Source organism: Trachypithecus francoisi, unplaced genomic scaffold (genome assembly GCF_009764315.1).
Source record: "Trachypithecus francoisi isolate TF-2019V2 unplaced genomic scaffold, Tfra_2.0 Lachesis_group3, whole genome shotgun sequence".
NCBI classification, from domain to species: domain Eukaryota; kingdom Metazoa; phylum Chordata; class Mammalia; order Primates; family Cercopithecidae; genus Trachypithecus; species Trachypithecus francoisi.
Window position 1 is genome coordinate 37,668,724 of NW_022681468.1, and position 23,398 is coordinate 37,692,121.

At 38.0% G+C, this 23,398-nt stretch overlaps 1 protein-coding gene across 6 annotated transcripts in view; it reads right to left on the minus strand.

Moving 5' to 3' along the window:
* The window catches only part of MPP5 (membrane palmitoylated protein 5), a 97,356-nt gene that overhangs the window by 46,551 nt on the left and 27,407 nt on the right, over positions 1-23,398 (minus strand). For 2 of the 6 annotated variants that reach the window (XM_033187669.1, XM_033187668.1), the window contains exons 2-3: positions 18,561-18,642; positions 8,502-9,040 (exon numbers count right to left, since the gene is read on the minus strand). In XM_033187669.1, coding sequence (XP_033043560.1) covers positions 8,502-8,868 — 367 coding nt within the window. In that variant the 5' untranslated portion in view covers positions 8,869-9,040; positions 18,561-18,642. The remainder of the gene's footprint in view (positions 1-8,501; positions 9,041-18,560; positions 18,643-23,398) is intronic. The other 4 variants (XM_033187672.1, XM_033187673.1, XM_033187670.1 and 1 more) reach the window with 4 other exon arrangements.

Here is a 23,398-nt window from a genome sequence, read left to right on the forward strand (position 1 = left end):
TCTCCTATGTACCAAAGCCACTCAAAAGGATACTAAAATACTGACATTATTTTGAAAATTACCTGTACTTCTACTTTTTGGCTGTTAACTACTGGTATTATTTTGCTATGCCATGTAGCGTTTCAAACTTTTAAAATGCCGGTCTAACCATATAGATAACACTGCAAATGTTGTTTTGCAACCTGTTTTCTAATTCCTTACAATAAATTTCTAGGATAAAATTATTAATCAGATAATAAAAACATTTAACACTTTGATACATACAAGCTGCCTTCTGGATTTGTACCAATTCATATCCCTATCAGCAATGCACATGAATGTCTGTTTTCACAAACACACACCAATTTAAGAATTATCAATCTTTTAATTTTTGGTGATCTGGTATGATTGAACATATTTTTACAAGTTATAGCCATTTGAATTTCTTCTTTCATCCATTTTATCTTTTGCCCATTTTTCTACTAGAGTGCTTTTTATAACTAGAATTTAACTGATACCCCTGTAGTCTTAACTATAACATAATACAATTTCATCCTTTTTTCTTATAGCAGAACAATGGCTTTTAATCCAATATATTTATGAAAAAAAGCTAAGGAAATGTAAAAGATCTATTTTGCCACAGTTCTAATTTAATCATAACCAGAATCTCCAGTGCCTTTTTTTTTTTTTTTTTTTGGAGATAGGGTTTCACTCTGTCACCCTGCTAGAGTTCAGTGGTGTGAACACGGCTCACTGCAGCCTTGAGCTCCTGGGCTCAAGTGATCCTTCCCACCTCACCCTCCCCAGTAGCTGGGACTACAGGTGCATAACACCACACCCGACTAATTCTTTTGCATTTTTTGTAGAGACAAGATTTCACTGTCGCCCAAGCTGGTCTCGAACTCCTGGACTCAAGTGATTCACCCACCTTGGCCTCCCAAAGTGCTGAGATTATAGGCGTGAGCCACCACGCCCAGCCATAAAGGGTACATTTTTAAAAGCACTTCACAAGTATGTATTAATTCAAGAACATTTTCTTTTTTTTTTTTGAGACCAGGTTTCTCTCTGTCACCAGGCTGGAGTACAGTGGCGCAATCAGAATTCACTGCAGCCTCGACTTCTCAGGTTCCAGTGATCCTCCCACCTAGCCTCCAAGTAGCTAGGACCACAGTTGCATTCCACCACACCTAGCTATTTTTGTATTTTTTTGGTAGAGATGGAGTTTTGCCAGGTTGCCCATGCTAATCTACAACTCCTGAGCTCAAGCGATCCACCCACCTCGGCCTCCCAAAGTGCTAGGATTATAGGCATGAGCCACCACGCTCAGCTAAGAACAGTTAATTTTCCACTCACTCAAAGAAAAGTTCCATTCTTTCATGGATATATCTGTTACTTTAAACAAAAATCCACCTAAGTTTTTCAACATTCTATACAATTCTGCGGGGAATTTTAAAAATCCATTCAGATGTAACTAAATCAGTTCTGTCAAGTACACTCTTCCATAATAAAGATGAAGACACAGAGACAACAAAGAGAGGACAGAGGACAGAGAGAAGAAATTCCCTTCCCCAATCCCAGACGAGACAACAGACACAAGAAGGAACCACATGGACAGAGAAATAAAGAGAGAAATGAAGAACCATAAGGCTAGTGAGAAAGTCTGACATATGTGCTAGGTTGGGAGTGGACAAGGAAGTACTTAAGGCGGGATGGAGGCAAGAGAAGGTAGAGGCAGGCGTAGCAAATCTAGCTTTGGTAATAAATTCAAGCCTGTAACAAATTTCCTACAAGGAATTTCTTTATATCTAGTTTAAATTATTTGCCCTGTAGTTGGACCTATTTCCTCTTACCTGATTTTTCAGTAGAAATTAAGTTCCCATCTTCTCTAATATTTCATGCAACACTTAACTCTTGATTATTTAAAAGAGAGAATATATTATTCTAAAGTGAGAAAATTCACTTACAGTTGGCTTTGGGATATAGCTAATCAGATAAATACAAACATACACATTGGTCCACAAATCCACCCTCGTAAAATCTGTCCTCCCTCCTTGCCCTCTCCTGGCAGTCTAAAATGTAAAAGAATGAAGACTGTGAAATAGGCAACAGAAAGCAATCACCAAGAGTTACTTTATCAGAAAATCCTACTTTCCAATGCCTAGAACTGTGGGTAGCCATGTGAAAATTTTTTGGTTATAAGGGTAAACATTAAAATTACCTCAGGAGGCCGGGTGCAGTGGCTCATGCCTGTAATCCCAACACTTTGGGAGGCCGAGGCAGGTGGATCACGAGATCAGGAGATCGAGACCATCCTGGCTAACACGGTGAAACCCTGTCTCTACTAAAAATACAAAAATATTAGCTGGGCATGGTGGCGGGCACCTGTAGTCCCAGCTACTCGGGAGGCTGAGGCATAAGAATGGCGTGAACCCGGGAGGCGGAGCTTGCAGTGAGCCGAGATCGCGCCACTGTACTTCAGCCTGGGCGACAGAGCGAGACTCCGTCTCAAAAAAAGAAAAATTACCCAAGGAATCTCCATCTGGATTGGCATCATTTATTTTTATATATTACTCTCATTTGCCCCATATTAAAACAGATAGCTTCTAGGGACCTATATCCAGCATTAAGCTTCTCCACTTCATCGTGTAATTCCGATTCTTTTAACCTGTCCTCAGAAATTTCAACTCCAACCAACTTCATGACTTTTTTCTGAAACTTTTAAGATTTCTTTTCCTCTAAACTAGAGGGTCAAATATGATACTCAGATGGGAAACTTAGTATTACTAAGTAGGAGGAAATTACATCAGTTTCCAGTATATCTACCTGTGGAATTAAAATTGCGGTGGCTCATGCCTGTAATCCTAACACTTTGGAAGGCCAAGGTGGGAGGATCGCTTGAGGCCAGGAGGTCAAGACCAGCCTGGGCAACACAGTGAGATCCCATCTCTACAAAAAAATAAAAATTAAAAAAAATTTTTTTTTAACCTAGATGAATGGAAAAACAAGATGTGGCATATTGGTATAGTGGAATATTAATTCATCCATAAAAAAGAAATGAAGTACTGATTCATGCTACAATATGGATGAACCCTGAAAACGTAATGGTAAGTGAAAAGAGGCCAGTCACAAAAGAGCCTGTGTTATGTAATTTCATTCATATAAAATGTCTAGAATAAGCAAATCCAAAAAGACAAAGTATATTCGTGGTTGTCAAGGGCCAGGTGGTGGAGAGAATAGGGAGTGACCATACATTTTGGAATTATATAGTAGTGATGGCTGCACAACCTTGGTTTTTTTTTTTTGTTTGTTTGTTTTTTTAACACTGCAGCCTCAATCTCCTAGGCTCAAAAAATCCTCTTGCCTCAGCCTCCCTAGTAGCTGGGACTACAGAAGCATGCCACCATGCCCAGCTGATTTGTGTGTATGTTTTTTTGCGTTTGTTTGTTTGTTTTAAGAGACAAGGTCTATGTTGCCCAAGCTGGTCTCAAACTCCTGGGCTCAAGAGATCCTCCTGCCTCTGCTTCCAAAGATGCTACTAATACAGGCGTGAACCACCATGCCTGCCTGCACAACCTTGTGAGTATACTAAAAACTAATGAATTCTACAGTTTAAAAGACAAAATTTTATGGTATGTGAATTATATCTTAATAAAGCTGTTATTTTAAAAATGAAATAAGAAATTAGTAGTTAAGATCCACAAATTAATTTTATGGACTACAGGGTTAGATGATCTCTCTGCAGCTTCTGGTTCTCACAAAAATTAAATTTCATTCAAACCTGTAGTGTGCCATTGACTCAAATGCTTTTTCCATTTGGTCCTCAAGAAAATCCTGAAACTGAGGCTCAGAAAAATTAAGTAACACGCCCAACATTAATAGTAATTCAGTAACTTAAAAAGTATTTAAACTCAGTTTTGACTCTAATACCCCTGCACTTTCCAATGTGCAGCTACCTCATACATTTCTGAATATGCCGTAAGATAACGAAGCAAATCTCTGCAGGTAGAAATAAGTTTTAAAACCTACTACTGACTAATAAGTGGAATGAAGTTTTAACGTATTGTGTCAAAGACTGAATGATGTAGCAGTTACTTTTCTATAGAATTATGTGTATTTAATAAACAAAATTTACATGACTATACATATACTCTAATGAATTTTTACATCTTTAGGTCTAATTTTAGCAGCTTGACTAAATCACAGAATTCTCAAATGATCCCAACACTTCAAACATTAAATCTATTGACAATAGATTTAATTATTTCAATTCCAGGAAGGTAAAATAATTCCCTGAAGGAATGGCTAATAACATTTATTTGGAAATATCTATAACAATAGCTAAACAAAAATTTGATAGTAAAAATAACCAACTTCTCAGAAGCAGGTTGAACTGAAACTCAGGATTTACTGGCACTGGGATTTTGTCTGTTGGCTTGAAATACATTTTATCTTAAAGCCAACCTTTAAAAAAGTTTACAATCACACAAAATTCCAGTATGCCCCATGAACAATCAAAAGCCAGTTAAATGCCAGAATGAAATGTGAAAGAGCTATTTTACTTTAAAATGTCAATAATCTTTTGACTTAATAGTTTGAACATCCAGAGACATCTGGCAAAAAATATGCAGACACTAATTAAGACTGAAACATGCTATTAATTCTATGAAAATATTTTATTCCTTAGCTTTATTCATCCCAGTTTCTTCTCCGTGGTGTGTTTTTCCTTCTTCACACTGATAGTATCTCAAAGTTTAGAAAGCCCCTAATCACAAATTCCAGGAGTCTTTTTATTAACCACTAAACAGCTTACCACAGATATATATGGGTGTGTGTGTTCCCTTTCCTGACACTGCTTCAAAGACAACAATTTTATAGTCACATATATGATAGATGGCAGTCATCCCTAGTTTGTTCCCTTTAAGTACTCTATCTATATATTTCCTTGTCCACATCCCTGGCCCAAAATTACTTATCTGAGAACACAAAAACAGTGAAATCTATAATATAGAAATATATGAAAATTACTCTACTCTAGCTTAACCTGCTCTAACCTGCATTATTTTCTTTTCTGAAGATTTTTCTCACAACGTTGTTTGCTCTGATTATGAAAGAGAACAAAGACAATCATATCTGTAACAAAGCAAGCTTTAAAAACTAATGCCAATTTTAAGGAAAGCCTCCCTAATACCAAAATTTTTACCATTTATAATACTAATTATTCATTTGAAATCTAGTTCCCATATCATTATTTTTTATCTTTCAAAAAAATTCTAACTGCTTTTAAATAAGAAAATTCAGTTCATCCTTTCTGAGTATTTTCTGTCAATTCCATCCCTGCACTTTTATTATCATACATTGTCAAATTTACAAATACTTTTCATTAAAAACCACCCAATTACTTAATCTTGCCAATCACATTTTCGATTCTTAGAAGAATACTTTGTCTACTCACAAATAAATGATGATGTATTATTTAGAAACTGAAGGCTTCCTCTCAAAGAAAGAAATCAGTTGCCCATTCTTCCCTCATTTAAAACAAAGTTGCTGTGAAAAAGGCTGAGACGTTGTCTCCCGTCATACAGGCGGGTATTAATCAAATACTAGCAAGGAGACACACACAATATTCAGGGAGTACTTCTCTTACAGTTTGATGTGTTAGCAGATTATGAACAAGAAAAAAAAGTTTGGCAAAAAGCTATTACACTTCATTTTAAACAAAAACTTAAAAACCTGAGGCTATGACAGACAATAGCAAACTATACCTTATGCTAATCTCTCATGATTCTTACATAGCAGATATCTGTGTTGACTATATTAACATAAAATATATCATTTATTTCTCAAAATACATCTCCTGTCCAAGAAATGAATTACAAATACCTGTTATGACATTTCAAATTACTTTAAAATAAAATATATAAAACTGCCTTAAATTCAAGGACCACACATAGGTACTTTTAAAAACTACAGCAGATTACACATTGGAATAGAGGTATCCTTTAATCTGAATTTGTTAAAAAAAAAAAAGTCAGCAATAGAACATACAAACAGAAACAGGAAAAAGGAAAAACAAAATTTAAGAGAAATGATGTCCAATTTTCTGTGCTTAGGCAAAACAAAACCATAAACTCACAAATGTTCTCTTACTAAGTGAATCTGGCTGAAGCTATATTTGTTTCTTTACTGTGATTACATGAATATTACCTATCAGATGGATACTTACACCTGATTGTAAGTAAACCAAATGGACAAATACATTAATCTTATGGGAATGTAAACAGAAAAACAGAAGAATCAATCCAGGTTGGCACTGGATATAACAAACTTTCTCCAACAAAATATTTTCAGAATATTTTAATAAATAAATAATAATAGAGTGGTGAGAAATGAAGGCTAGTAACAAGCAATCAGGAATGAAGTATTTTTACTCTAATAAAACCCTCAGGAAAAAAGAGCATAAAATTCCTTCACAAAAATGTATTTAAAAAATATGTAATCTTTTAGCTTTCACTGTAATTAAAATATCTGAAGGCAGGAATTTAGCAGACTTCACTATGACTAAACACATATCTATGATTTCTTAAAACACAGAGAAGCATGTACACATATGAAATGTGGATCCTGAATAAAAATTTATAACAGGCCAGGCGCGGTGGCTCAAGCCTGTAATCCCAGCACTTTGGGAGGCCGAGACGGGTGGATCACGAGGTCAGGAGATTGAGATCATCCTGGCTAACACGGTGAAACCCCGTCTCTACTAAAAAATACAAAAAACTAGCCGGGCAAGGTGGCCGGCGCCTGTAGTCCCAGCTACTCAGGAGGCTGAGGCAGGAGAATGGTGTAAACCTGGGAGACGGAGCTTGCAGTGAGCTGAGATCTAGCCACTGTACTTCAGCCCGGGCGACAGAGCGAGACTCCGTCTCAAAAAAAAAAAAAAAAAATTATAACAAAGAAAAGAAGATGACGTGATGTAGGAGAAACTGCTCCAGACTTGAGACGGGCACAGTGGCTCACACCTGTAATCCCAGCACTTTGGGAGGCTGAGGAGGGCAGATCACGAGGTCAGGAGTTGAAGACCAGCCTGACCAACATGGTGAAACCCTGTCTCTACTAAAAATACAAAAATTAGCCAGGTGTGGTGGCACATGCCTGTAATCCCAGCCACTCGGGAGGCTGAGGCAGGAGAATTGTTTGAACCTGGGAAGGCGGAGGTTGCAGTGAGCCGAGATTGCACCACTGCACTCCAGCCTGGGCAACAGAGCAAGACTCCACTTTAAAAAAAAAAAAAAGAAAGAAATTGCTCCAGACTTGGAATAAAGAGACTTAATGAGGAACAAATCTGGCATATACATGGTACCTTTGGCCAAATTACAAAAAGGTGCTCTACACTGGGTAGCCACAGCCCTGGCCTGGTGAGTGAAGTGCAGGCTGGATCCTGGTTTCCATTCAAACCTTCCATTTTGTGCAGTACATCAACATCCGATCTGGCAAATTCAAACTTGGCTCTACCACTGGTGTCTTTAACTAAGGTTCAATTTCTTTATCTCCAAAATGGAGATTACAGAGTACTGTTAATAGGATTATTTCATTACATGAAACAATGTTTGCTAAAATACTTAGTACTGGCTCAACAGATCTTTGAATGGTAAAATGATGACAACGACAATAAAAACTCTCTCCTTCTACAAAAAAGTAGAAATACATCTTTTTTCACACCTAAAACATAGCAAACCACCAAAAAATAAAATGCTCCCCTAACACTAGTTCAGTGAGCACCTGGGTGTATGTGCACATGCAAGAAGGGCAGGCAGTAAATTCAATGATTAAATATTCTAAGTTTCGAAACATGCATTTGATATCAATGTCTCTTGTAGATTCACTATGCCTAGTAACATTCTAACAGCTAGGAGAAGTCTTGTGATAAGAAGCTATTTAATTTATTTAGCCCAGAGTTCCCAAAATCCATTTGGTCACAGAATTCTTTTGGTTTGGTTGTATCTACTTATATCTCATAGGACTTTTTTTTTCCCCCCCACAGAACAGAATTTGGGGATATAGAAAATACCAGTATTTTATGTTTATGATACCATATGAACAATACCAGTTCTTCTTATTGACAATCATTAATTTAAAAAATCAAAGAATTTAAACTGTAGTTACTAATTTCATTACTATTTTACAAACTTTAAGGAAATCAGAAATTCAAAATCTGAAAATTGTTTTTTAGTATTTTGCGTAACGTTTGTGAGTTTGATTAAAAGGGAAATTTCAAGGCTTTAAATGTTAGGGCCCATGAAAACTCTTTAATATCTAAAAAACATGTTATAGTGACTGAACATTTAAACCACATGCTTTTAGTTCTATGTTGGTAACAGTAAACAATAGTTATATGGCGTTTCTAAGAAAACAAAGGATCTTGGTCTGGAATTCAAACTGTCATTACTTACATTCTGTTAAACCCTCTTCCTTCCCATATACAGATAAAGCAAAATGTTTTCTATTATCCCTCTATTTTTACTTACCTAATATTTTCACAGCATAATGAGGACTTTCTAAGACAATTCCTTCCTCTGTATCAAACATAGGGTTATCTATTCCGGTCTTTGGAGGAATTTGGGCTAGTTTCTTAAGTCTCATGGAAGAATTAAGGTCAAGTTCTTGCTTTTTCCCTTCTTCCTCTCTCCTACGCCTCATGTCCTCCTGTTGTTGCCGAATACGCTCCAACTGTGCACTTCGACGTATTGGCATCATCCTGGTGCCCAAATCTCCGGGGCAGTCAACAGCCATCTCTCGGTGCTTCTGATGTTCCTCTGGTGATGCAAGATCAACATTTTTTACTTCGTTGTCTGATTCCTCTGTAACATGCCCATTCATATGGGATGTTGTCATGGTTATCTATAAAAACCTGTACCACTTTTTATAAATCAATTTTTCTATAAGCCAATTCTCTTGATTCTGTAGTATAAAATCCATGTTACTTCAAAAAAAAAAAAAAAAAAAAGACCAAAAAAACTTCTCACATCACATAATAATGCTATGAAAAAGTATCCATGAAGGAAATCTAAGGGGAAAGATGAGGGGAAAAAAAGTATAAGAATTACAATATAAAAGCAGGTTTTTACATAGCCCACTTCTAAATCTCCATACAACACAGAAAATAATAAGTATGTAATATTATTTTGCAATGTAGATTAAGTACTTTCACTTTACAGATAATGGTGAGCAAACCAAGATTCCCTCTCCCCAAAAAAGTCCCTTTCCAAGAATGTGAAACATACTATTCAATTTTAAAGCTAAGAAAAATGATATACAGTACTGGAAAGTTTAGAAAAGTAGGAAAGTAAAAAAGTTTGGGGTACTAGTTTGGTAGAGAACACGTTGCTTGCTTCAAACATAAAAGGTGTTTTAATCATCTTTTAGTAGTTGTCTCAACACAGTACTTTATGCTCAACAATTAACATGGGATTGAAATAACTTACTAGTTAACTGCTAAATAAATTGATGAACGATCAACCAATTTGGCATATAGCAGCCTTGTTTGTACCTTACTTGAAATACAAGCAGTATTCTTGGGGATAATTCATTCATTTTTAGGAGTTTTTGAGATGAAGAACATGCCCAATGAATAAGAAACTTCAACTAGCAGCTGAGGCAGCTACAAGACAAAAACGACATTGAAACAAGGATTACATGGGTTATCAGTCTTTATAATTGGTCCCATTTAAAAAAAAAAAAAAAGAATTGGACCGGGTGCAGTGGCTCACGCCTGTAATCCCAGCACTTTGGGAGGCCAAGGCAGACGGATCTCCTGAGGTCAGGAGTTCGAGACTAGCTTGGCCAACATGGTGAAACTCCGTATCTACTAAGAAAAACACAAAAATTAGTCAGGCATGGTGGCGAGTGCCTGTAATCCCAGCTACTCAGAAGGCTGAGGCAGGAGAATCGCTTGAACCTGGGAGGCAGAGGCAGCAGTGAGCTGAGATCACACTATTGCACTTTAGCATGGGTGACAGAGCAAGACTCCATCTCAGGGGAAAAAAAAAAAGAATTGGGGTTAACTATACAAGAATTACAAGGATTCATTTACAGAAAATGGTAGTGTCTGTTGCCAAAAACTTTTGAGAGTCATACTGTACAGCTAAAAGACAACAGTAAGCAGGGAGATAAGAAAACTGAACTTTTAATCCTCTAGTGTTATGATTTAAGACCAGTCATTTTCTCTCTTTGACTCTCAGATTCACTTGGAAGCTTTATTTATAGGATTGACTGTTCTGAGTGTCACATGAGCTAATGTATACTTACATTGATTACCAGTATTAACTTGATTTTCCTATTTTAAAAATCTTTCAACATATTTTAGAAAATAAAAATATTTTACCAGATAACTCTGGCTTTTCATCGAGCTACTTCTCAGGCATACATAGGCAGGTTGTTTATATATGTGTAAACCCACACATTAAATCTAATTAGCCTTTTTTCACTCAAGAGCAATAATATTTACAATAATAAACCTACAACCTCCTTGAGTTGGGCATCACTTAAGTAAACAGGTTGGTTACAGCACAATGCCAACTAAGCAAAAGCCAGGTTTTCAGATAATATTCCTCATACCAGCCAATCTTTTCTCAAACATCTTCAGTCATAATACAAACAGGGACAGAAGACAAAATGCTTAATACAAACTCAACTAGGCTATCAGGAAAACCACTAGTCCAACAATCAGGAAAATGGATGCCAGTTACAAGAGTCAATTATTAAAACTACATTTGCACAAAATTTTTGGTAGATTTTTCTGTCTTTCATCCAAAGTTTGTCTTCTGTGATCTACACGGAAGATCTTATTTACCATTAGATTGCCTTCTTTTTCATTAACATGACAGCTATTTGATTTATGTTAGGCAATTCTTAAGTTATGTTAGGCATTGATTATATGCAAATGCAAATTCAGCTTTTTAAATGTTTTCCTTACAAGTAAGCAGAAAAACTGTGTAGGAGTTACTACAGTGCTATGTTTAACTTTAAAAATCCAGGAGTGTACATATTTTCAGAAAATTAAAACTCTCAACCCTCTCTATAATAATTACTGGATATTAAAAATCAAATTTAATATTAAATGATATGTTTTTAACATATATATATAAATTATGATCTGAAATTTAAAACTCAGCTTAAAAGCTCTACATCTGTGTCCATATTCACTACCCTATGAGGGAAAATTAGAAGTCATGCAAGAGAGACCGGGCCAGATTATTCAGTTCAAAATTCTCATGCTTGTACTATTTATTATCGTACTTGTATATCTGGATCCAATTTTTGCTCTCAGAAAAATTTCTATAACCTGGTAGTAATCTGCTTTAAATTTTATTTTGGTTATCTCCCCAGGAATGTTCAGTCTACTGGGAGAGAAAGCAAAGAAAATAAATGATTATTTTTCCTCAAACTCCTCAATAGATTCTAAATTTGTTAGAGAGAGGGGTCATGTCTTACTTTTACAGCTCCAGTGCTTAGCCTAACACATATCATAAGAAATGCCCAATAAACATCTGTTCAACTCAACTTGGAATGTCACAGACAATGAACTATAAAACTTGGTCTGTGGTAAAAGGTGATAGGAAACACTAAAAACATCAGGATACATTTCTTTGAGCTGGATTTCAAAGGGCAACTAAAAATTAGCCAGACAGCAGAAAGGTCTATTCCAGGCAGACAGGCTCACATGACCAATAGGAAGGAAGAGAATGACAGAATGGCACTTTAAGAAAACACAAGAGAATACGATAAAGCTGGATGGGACAATGGGCGCATGCTGTACATGAATAATGAAAAAACTGGAAAGGCAAGCAGGAGACCATACTGAGAAGAGTTTTAGATTTTTACCCTGAAAACAGTAACAATAATTAAAAGATTTGAAGCAGGGGATGACATAATCACATTCATTTTTATAGAAATATCACTCCTATTGGATAGAGATACAAAAAATCCTTAAAAAAAAAAAAAATCAATGAATCCAGGAGCTGGTTTTTTGAAAAGATCAACAAAATTGATAGAACACTAGCAAGACTAATAAAGAAGAAAAGAGAGAAGAATCAAATAGATGTAATAAAAAATGATAAAGGGAATATCACCACCGATCCCACAGAAATACAAACTACTATCAGAGAATACTATAAACATCTCTACACAAATAAACTAGAACATCTAGAAGAAATAGATACATTCCTGGACACATATACCCTCCCAAGACTAAACCAGGAAGAAGTTGAACCCCTGAATAGACCAATAACAGGCTCTGAAACTGAGGAAATAATTAATAGCCTACCAACCAAAAGAAGTTCAGGACCAGACGAATTCACAGCCAAATTCTACCAGAGGTACAAACAGGAGCTGGTACCATTCCTTCTGAAACTATTCCAAGCAACAGAAAAAGAGGGAATCCTCCCTAACTCATTTTATGAGGCCAGTATCATCCTGATACCAAAGCCTGGCAGAGACACAACAAAAAAAGAGAATTTTAGGCCAATATCCCTGATGAACATCGATGCAAAAATCCTCAATAAAATACTAGCAAACTGAATCCAGCAGCACATCAAAAAGCTTATCCACCACGATCAAGTGGGCTTCATCCCTGGAATGTAAGGCTGGTTCAATATATGCAAGTCAATAAACGTAACCACGATTATCTCACTAGATGCAGAAAAGGACTTCGACAAAACTCAATAGCCCTTCATGCTAAAACTTCTCAATAAACTAGGTGTTGATGGGACGCATTGCAAAATAATAAGAGCTATTTGTTACAAATCCACAGCTAATATCATACTGAATGGGGAAAAACTGGAAGCATTCCCTTTGAAAACTGGCACAAGACAGGGATGCCCTCTCTCACCACTCCTATTCAACATGGTGTTGGAAGTTCTGGCCAGGGCAATCAGGCAGGAGAAAGAAATAAAGGGTATTCAATTAGGAAAAGAAGAAGTCAAATTGTCCCTGTTTGCAGATGATATGATTATAGATTTAGAAAACCCCATTGTCTCAACCCAAAATCTCCTTAAGCTGATAAGTAACTTCAGCAAAGTCTCAGGATACAAAATCAATGTGCAAAAATCACAAGCATTCCCATACACCAATAACAGACAGAGAGCCAAATCATGAGTGAACTCCCATTCACAATTGCTTCAAAGGGAATAAAATATCTAAGAATCCAACTTACAAGGGATGTGAAGGACCTCTTCAAGGAGAACTACAAACCACTGCTCCACAAAATAAAAGAGGACACAAACAAATGGAAGAACATTCCATGCTCATGGATAGGAAGAATCAATATTGTGAAAATGGCCATACTGTCCAAGGTAATTTATAGGTGCAATGTCATCCCCATCAAGCTACCAATGACTTTCTTCACAGAACTGGAAAAAATTACTTTAAAGTTCATATGGAACCAAAAAAGAGCCGGCATTGCCAAGACAATCCTAAGCCAAAAGAACAAAGCTGGAAGCATCACGCTACCTGACTTCAAACTACACTACAAGGCTACAGTAACCAAAACAGCATGGTACTGGTACCAAAACAGAGATATAGACCAATGGAACAGAACAGAGCCCTGAGAAGTAATACCACACATCTACAACCATCTGACCTTTGACAAACCTGACAGAAACAGGAAATGGGGAAAGGATGCCCTATTTAATAAATGGTGCTGGGAAAACTGGCTAGCCATATGTAGAAACCTGAAACTGATCCCTTCCTTATATCTTATACAAAAACTAATTCAAGATGGAGGAAAGACTTAAATGTTAGACCTAAAACCATAAAAACTCTAGAAGAAAACCTAGGCAATACCATTCAGGACACAGACAGGGGAAAGACTTCATGACTAAAACACAAAAAGCAATGGCAACAAAAGCCAAAATTGACAAATGGGATTTAATTAAACTAAAGAGCTTCTGCACAGCAAAAGAAACTACCCTCAGAGTGAATAGGCAACCTACAGAATGGGAGAAAATTTTTACAATCTATCCATCTGACACAGGGCTAACATCCAGAATCTACAAAGAATTTAAACAAATTTACAAGAAAAAATCAAACCACCCCATCAAAAAGTGGGCAAAGGATATGAACAGACAATTCTCAAAATAAGACATTCATGCAGCCAAAAGACAAATGAAAAAATGTTCATCATCACTGGCCATCAGAGAAATGCAAATCAAAACCACAATGAGATACCATCTCACACCAGTTAGAATGGCGATCATTAAAAAGTCAGGAAACAACAGGTGCTGGAGAGGATGTGGAGAAATAGGAACACTTTCACACTGTTGGTGGGACTGTAAACTAGTTCAATCATTGTGGAAGACAGTGTGGTGATTCCTCAAGGATCTAAAACTAGAAATACCATCTGACCCAGTCATCCCATTACTGGGTATATACCCAAAGGATTATAAATCATGCTGCTATAAAGACACATGCACATGTATGTTGACTGCAGCACTACTCACAATAGCAAAGACTTGGAACCAACCCAAATGTCCATCATTGATAGACTGGATTAAGAAAATGTGGCACATATACACCATGGAATACTATGCAGCCATAAAAAAGGATGAGTTCATGTCCTTTGTAGGCACATGGATGAAGCTGGAAGTCACCATTCTGAGCAAACCATCGTAAGGACAGAAAATCAAATACTGCATGTTCTCACTCACAGGTGGAAATTGAACAATGAGAACACATGGACACAGGGTGGGGAACATCACACACTGGGGCCTGTCGTGGGGTAGGGGAAGAGGGGAGCGGGGAGGGATAGCATTAGGAGATATACCTAATGTAAATGATGAATTAATGGGTGCAGCACACCAACATGGCACATGTATACATATGTAACAAACCTGCATGTTGTGCACATGCACCCTAGAACTTAAACTATAACAAAAAAGAAAACAAAAAGAAATATCACTCCTATCGAAGCGTAGAGGGCTGACTGAAGGGTGGCAATGAGAACAGACTGAAAGCACCTATTAGAAATGAGGTCCTCGAGCTGGGCGCAGTGGTTCAAGCCTGTAATCCCAGCACTTTGGGAGGCCGAGACGGGTGGATCACGAGGTCAGGGGATCGAGACCATCCTGGCTAACCTGGTGAAACCCCGTCTCTACTAAAAAAATACAAAAAACTAGCCGTGTGAGGTGGCGGGCGCCTGTAGTCCCAGCTACTCGGGAGGCTGAGGCAGGAGAATGGCGTAAACCCGGGAGGCGGAGCTTGCAGTGAGCTGAGATCCAGCCACTGCACTCCAGCCTGGGCGACAGAGCGAGATTCTGTCTCAAAAAAAAAAAAAAAAAAAAAAAAAAAGAAATGAGGTCCTCAACTAGGACAGTGAGAATGAAGAAGTTGTATTCAAGAAATATGAAGGTTACAGGTCAGGCGTGGTGGCTCATGCCTATAATTCCAGCATTTGAGGAGGCTGAGGCTGTGGATCACTTGAGACTAGCAGTTTGAGACCAGCCTGGGGGCAACATGGTAAAATCCCATCTCTACAAAATCATGCAAAAATATTAAAAACTTATCCAGGCATGGCGGCTTGTGCCTGTAGTCCCAGCTACTCGGGAGGCTGAGGCATGAGAATCACTTCAACCTGGGAGGCAAAGGTTGCAGTGAGCCAAGGTCATGCCACTGCGCTCCAGCCTGGGAGACAGTACAAGACTCTGACTCAAAAAAAAAAAAAAAGCAATATGTAGGTTACAGAATCAGTAGAACTTAGTGTCTATTTCATATAGGAGGACAAAAAGTGAATAAAAGAGGTAAAGGAGGAGGAGGAGAAGGAAGTCGTAGGAGTAGGAATAGTAGTAGTAGTAGTAATAACTACAACTACAGCTAACATTTACTGAGCACTTCTTTATGTGCCAGCCAATACTGCAAGTACTTCACATAGTATTCACTCATTTACTCCTCATTACAACTCCAGAAGTAGATCCAAATATGCCCATTTTGTAGATGAAAAATGAGGTTGGAAGTAGGCCTTAAAGACAAGATGGATAAATAAGAAAGGGGCCATATGAACCAAAGGTGTGAAGATGAAAGGTGTGAGGGGAAAGTACAAATAAGGCTAGTTGAACTAAAAGAGTCAAGAGAGAAGTGGAAGATATGACTAGAAAGTTTGATTGGGTCCATCTTATGAAAGGTCTTAAATATAAATCCTTAATTCTGTAGAATAAGAGAATCATCAAAGATTTTAAAAAGAGGAGTGATATGTACACAAATTTAATTATTTACTCCTGGCTAGATAACTATGGTTGAGACAAGATCCTTGACCATTATTCTTTTTTTTTTTTTTTTGAGACAGAGTCTCACTCTGTCATCCAGGCTAGAGTGCAATGGCATGATCCCAGCTCACTGCAACCTCCACCTCCCAGGTTCAAACGATTCTCCTCCCTCAGTCTCCTGAGTAGCTGAAATTTCAGGTGCCCACCACCATGCCCAGCTAATTTTTGTATTTTTAGTAAAGATGTGGCTTCACCATGTTGGCAGGCTGGTCTCAACCTCCCGACCTCGTGATCCGCCAGCCTTGGCCTCCCAAAGTGCTGGAATTACAGGCGTGAGTCACCGCGCCTGGCTATTATTCTATCTATCAGAATTTCGCATAAGAATCTAGAAATACATCCAAAATTAAACTCATATTTCCCTTTAATCTCCTCCTATTCTCTTTAATCCTCTCCCTGTTTTCACTTCTAACTAATGTTACTATATCCATCCAGTCGCCCAAGACAGCATGTTTAAGAGAACAGCCTCCAGAATCAGACTGCCTATGATCTAATCTTTGCCTACTCTTTTAAGTCTGAGCTCAAATACATTGTCCTCTGGAATCCTATAATCCCTGTCACATTCTTGATCAAGCTGGACTACTGTTATTTATATCTCTGCCTTTTTATCTTATCAGACTAGAAGCACCTTGAAGTCAGGAACCAGGCTGACCCATCTCTGGATCCATAACATTGCCCAGCAGAAGGTCAAACAACAGAAGGCTTCAGAATATGAACCTAGGCAGTGTGACTCCAGAACCATCACTCGTAACCACTATCCCTGGCTTAGTAGGTAGATGACAATGAAACTAATTATGATGGAGAATACAGGAGAATCAGATAGAAGTAAAGTCAAGGGAAATTGGCTGGGATCTGTCTTGTTCACCTCTATAGCCATGATACCTGGTAAGTGGTCTGCTTAATTAAGTATATGAGCAAACCACTCCTCTGTTCAGAACTTCTGATGGCTTTCACACTACCTAGAGAATAAAGTCCAAACTCACAAAATGGATCCAAGATTTCTAGCTATATCTTTTACTACTCACCTGCATGAGCCTTCTAATTTACCTTCCTCATTTGTGTCTATCCCATCTTTCTGCTCAAATGACTGGTGAACTACTTTTCCATTGATTTCTACCTTCAAGGCCTCCCTCAAGTCCCTAAATCTACAAGAAATCTTTCCAGACTACCTTGTTAAATAATTACTTCACCATTTAACACTCCAAAAACTCTATAATGCTCACAAGTTAATTTAATGAAGGCAAGGAAAGATCCTAAATTTATTCCAGAATTAAAGAAACATTATACGGTATCCTGTAGTTTTAGCATCAAGATTATAATTTTTAAGCAGACACTCCACTAATACTATAGCTCATACATGTAGTCTATACACATTATAAAAGTGAAAAAGTCCTCCCAGTCCAAAGCAATTGCACTCTCCCTCTCTTAAAAAAAAAACAAAAAACAAAAAAAAAACCAGTCCTTTGACAATTCAGAAGCTGGTAAATGACTGAACTAGAGCGTATTACTTCATTGTGTGTAAATAACAGGCCATCTTATGAAGACAGCAGAGTTACCAGTTACTGGCCCTAATTCTTTTCTTCTCAACTTTCCAATTATAAGTTTAAAAAAAAGAAATAAGAAAGAAAGAAAGCTTCAAAGGACTACATTTCAAATCCTCATCAGAATCCCTGTTCCCTAATTCTAGGAAAATGAACACAAATACAAAAATCTGTACATTGCCCACAAAGCAAGAAAAATTTTCAGGCTGGCATGCCAAAGCTGTTTCAATTCTAACCTCAAACTAGTAAGGGAGAAAGCGTTTTAGTTGCGGGAGAAGGGGGCAAAGGGAAGCTAAATAAGCTTTACAACAAGTGCAAATGATTGAGACTAGAGGGACTGAAATAGCCGAAAGGGTACAGTCCCATTGAAAAGGGTACCAACAAATAGAACCGTCTGTTTAAGAGCTGAGAATCAAGACAGGTCAGCACAAATCCAATTTCCTATATTATCAGTATTCCTATATTAATTTTTAGGCAGAGGAAAATGGAAGAGATACACTTCATACACATAAACGTGTTCAGTCTACACTAGTGTCCAGAACTCAAGAATTTTTTGAATTCATCCTTCCCCTCTTTCTCCAGCAAGTAATGCCCTTTGACCAGCAGCTGGGAAGTCTCATTTTAAGTGATCAGCATTCCTCTGACATTCTAAGAAGTTAAACTATTTGTTTCCATAGAAACAGCTTTGTCAGCTAACACAGGATTCAAGCCAAGAAAAGTGAAAAGAACTTACATTATGCAAACTGGAAAAACCTTTTCTACTGTCCTTTTAGTTTCTCTTCTCTGGTTTTTCACAAAACTCAGGCTTTCTTATTCTATGAAAAAGAAAAATGAGACAATTGATCAAATGTAAATGTCTGCAGTGTTTTTGAGGGGGTAAAGGAGAAAGAGAAAGACTAATTCAATATGATAACCAATTCTGTCTGCAGATAGCTAGGATTTCTTAGTAAGAAATCATAAAAATGCACCACGACCCCTGTATCTAATGGATATCATTTAAAAATCTATGTTGTTGCATATTAGTGCCCTTAGGAATATCAAATGGAAACTTTCCAATAACACATTGGAAACAGTCTGGCAATTCCTCAAAAGGCTAAACATAGAGTTACCATATCAGCAATTCTACTCCTATATATAAACCAAGAGAAATAAAAACATACATCTACATACACACACACACACACACACACACACACACACACACAACTTGCACAAAAATATTCATAGCAGCAGTATTTATAATAGCAGAAAAGTAGAAAAAACCCAAATGTTCAACTGATGAATTTATTAAAAGTGGTATAATCCTACATGAAACATTACTGGAAAATAAAAATGAAGTAGTGATACATGCTACAACATAGATTAACCCTGCAAACAGGATTTAAAGAAGCCAGCATCAAAGAACCTCATACTGTATGATTCTATTTATGAAATATCCAGAAGAGGCAAATATAGAAAGACAAAAAGTAGATCGGCGGTTGCCTAAAACGGGGGGTGAATGGGTAGGATAATTATGGCCAAAGCATGCAGGTTTCTCTTGGGGGATGATGCAAATTAACTGCGGTGATGGTTGTACAACTCTAAATATACTAAAATCCATTGAATTTGCACACTTGGATGTGTCAGAGGCATTTGAACCAGAGCAACTCCATCTTGAATAGGGGCTGGGTAACCTACTGGGCTGCATTCCCAGTAGGTTAGGCATTCTAAATCACAGGATGAGACAGGAGGTCAACACAAAGTCAGGTCATAAAGGCCCTGCTGACAAAACAGGTTGGGGTAAAGAAGCCAGGCAAATCCCACCAAAACCAAGATAGCGTTGAAAGTGACCTCTGGTAGTGCTCACTGCTCATTATATGCTAATTATAATGCGTTAGCATGGTAAAAGACGCTCCTGCCAGTGGTATGACAGTTTACAAACACCATGGCAATGTGATGAAATTACCCTACACGGTCTAAAAAGGGGAGGAATCCTCAGTTCCACGAATTGCTCACCCCCTTCCCAGAAAACTCATGAATCCACCCGTTGCTCAGCATATAATCAAGAAGTAACATGTCGGTGTTCTGCCTATGGAGTAGCCATTTTTTCATTCCTTTACTGTCTTAATAAACTTGCTTTCACTTTACTCTATGGACTTGCCCCAAATTCTTTCTCATGCAAGATTCAAGAACCCTCTCTGGGATCTGGATCGGGAACCCTTTCTGGTAACAGATGAATTGTATAGTATGAGAGTTCTATCTCAATAATGCTGTTTTAAAAATACACAATGAAATAACACTACAAACAAGAAAATGGCTAAAATTAAAAAGTGGTAATATTAAGCACTGGAGAGAATGTGAAGGAAGGGGAACCCCTATACAATGCTGATGGGAATGTAAAATTGTAGAGTCTCACAGTTTCTTAAAAAGTTAAACATATAGTTTCCATATAACTGAGACATTCCACACAAGAGAAAGAAACATATTTTTATCTGTAAAAATCACGAAGAAAGATTTATAATAAGTATGCAAACGAGCCATATTAATAATAGTCTAAAACCATACACTATCCTTCAGCTGGGAATGGAAAAACAAAAAATGGAATACAATGGATAAAATGAAATAAAATGGATAAACAAAAAATACAATAAGAAATGACAAATTACTGACATAACTAACAACACGGACAGTCTCAAAAACACAATGCCAGACACAAGAGTATGATTCCATTTGTACAAAATTTCTAGAAAATGCAAAATTAGTGCTACTACAAAAAGCAGTTTGGTGGTTTCCTGGAGATGGAAGCAGATGCTGACTGAAAAAGGCAAGGAGGAAATTTTTTCATGTGATAAAAACATCCTAATATTAGATTTCAGTGATAGTCTGCATGACTATATAAATTTATTAAAACTGTCCCCATAAACCCTAAATCTTATAAAATATAAATTATACCTCAATAAACCCACTTTGAAAACTCATTAAATTGAACACTTAAAATTACTGAATTTTACTGGGTGCAGTGGCTCATGCCTGTAATCCCGGCAAGGCGGATTTGGGAGGCCAAGGCGGGTGGATGACCTGAGATCAGCAGTTTGAGACCAGCCTGGCCAACATGGTGAAACCCATCTCTACTAATACAAAAATTAGCCAGGCATGGTGGTGCATGCCTGTAATCCCAGCTACTTGGGAGGGTGAGGTAGGAGAGTTGCTTGATTGCGCCATTGCACTCCAGCCTGGGCAACAAGAGTGAAATTCCATCTCAAAAAAAAAAAATAATTTACTGAATTTTAATTGAAGTTATACCTATTCAGCTGGTTTTATAAGAAAACAAAACCTCAAATTATACACTTTAAATGACATCTTGCTGCATGTAAATTATATCTCAAAGAAACCAAATTTATTTTTATGTATTTATTTATTTGTTTGTTTGAGACAGGGTCTTGCTCTGTGAGCCAGGCTGGAGTGCAGTGGCATGATCTTGGCTCACTGCAACCTCTGCCTCCCCAGGCTCAAGTGATCTTCCTGCTTCACCCTCCTGAGTAAGTGGGTACAGGAATGGGCCACCACGCCTGGCTAATTTTGTATTTTTAGTGGAGACAGGGTTTCACCATGTTGCCCAGGCTGGTCTTGAACTCCTAGGCTCAAGTGATCTGTCCACCTCGGCCTCCCAAAGTGCTGGGATTATAGGCATGAGCCACTGTGCCTGGCTAAGAAACGAAGTTTTGTAAAAAGATAACTATATATTCCAAAAACAAGTCGTCTACTGACATCACATAAAAGACTATTTACTCAGTAACTGTTTAACTCCCTGTATGAATTTAAGTTTCCAACAATGAATGACCTATCTTTACAGAAGAAACTTAGCTATGTCCAAAACTAAGTAAATACAAGTCAAAACTGAAATATTTCAGCTGGGCGAGGTGGCTCAAGCCTGTAATCCCAACACTTTGGGAGGCCGAGGCATGTAGATCACTTGAGGTCAGCAGTTTGAAACCAGCCTGGCCAACATAGTGAAACCCTGTCTCTACTAAAAATACAAAAATTAGCCAGACATGGTGGTAGACACCTGTAATCCCAGCTACTCGGGAGGCTGAGGCATGAGAATTGCCTGAACCCAGGAGGCAGAGGCTGCAGTGAGCTGAGATCACGCCACTGAACTTCAGCCTGGGCAACAGATTGAGACTCCTTCTCAAAAAAAGTTGAAATATTTGAGTTACTCATGCAGTGGATTAGCTCTGAAATTATTATTCAGTAAAAAAGGCACAACTTAAACAAAAATAAAGTCCCCAAGATCTAACTGAAAAACAAGTTCCTACATTACAGAACTAAAAAGACTTTTAAATAAATATATATTTCTTTAATTTTAAACATATATTCAAAATAAACTGAACTTGTTTAAGTCAATGAGCACAATACAAAAGAAGTTTTTACACCAGGGATGGCGGCTTACACTTGTAATCCCAACACTTTGGGAAGCAGAGACAGGAGTATCACTGAGACCAGGAGTTTGAGACCAGCATTGGCAACATAGTGAGATCTTGTCTCTACAAAAAAAAAATAATATTTTTACAGATTTAAAAGCAAAAAGTTTTTTTTTGTTTGTTTGTTTTTTTGAGATGGAGTCTCGCTCTGTCGCCCATGCTGGAGTGCAGTGGTATGATCTTGGCTTACTGCAACCTCTGCCTCCCGGGTTCAAGCGATTCTCCTTCCTCAGCCTCCCAAGTAGCTGGGACTACAGGCGTGTGCCACCACGCCGGCTAATTTTTTGTATTTTCAGTAGACACGGGGTTTCACCGTGTTAGCCAGGACAGTCTCGATCTCCTGACCTCATGATCCGCCTGCCTCGGCCTCCCAATGTGCTGGGATTACAGGCATGAGCCACCGCAGCCGGCCAAAAAGCAAAGTGTTTTAACGGACAGATAAAATCCTTTAAATTACAAGACCAAGTGCAAATGTCCTGGTTTAGCTTTTTTTTTTTTCTTTTTTTTTTTTTGAGATAAGAGTCTTACTCTGTAACCCAGGCTAGAGTACAGTGGTGCAATTTTGGCTCACCCCAACTGCCACCTCCCAGGTTCAAGTGATTCTCATGCCTCAGCCTCCAGAGCAGCTGGGATTACAGGTGCGTGTCACTGCACCCGGTTAATTTTTGTATTTTTAGTAGAGACCGTTTTACCGTGTTGGCCAGACTGGTCTTGAACTTATGACCTCAGGTGATCCGCCTGCCTTGGCCTCCCAAAGTGCCGGGATTACAGGCATGAGCCACTGCACTGGCCTTTTTATTTTTCTTTTAAATAGAGATAGGGTCTTGCTCTGTTGTCCAGGCTGGAGTGCAATGGCATAATCATAGCTCACTGTAGCCTCAAACTCCTGGCTCATGCAACCCTCTCACTTCAGCCTCCTGTGTAGCTGGAGCTACAGGCACACGCCACCATGTCCAGCTACTTTTCGCTTGTTTTCTTGGAGATGGGGTCTCAGTATGTTGCCCAGTCTGGTCTTGAACTCCTTGGCTCAAGAGTCCTCCCATCTCAGCCTCCCGAATCACTGAGATGATAGGCATGAGTCACCATGCCCAGGCTCTTGGTTTACTATTTA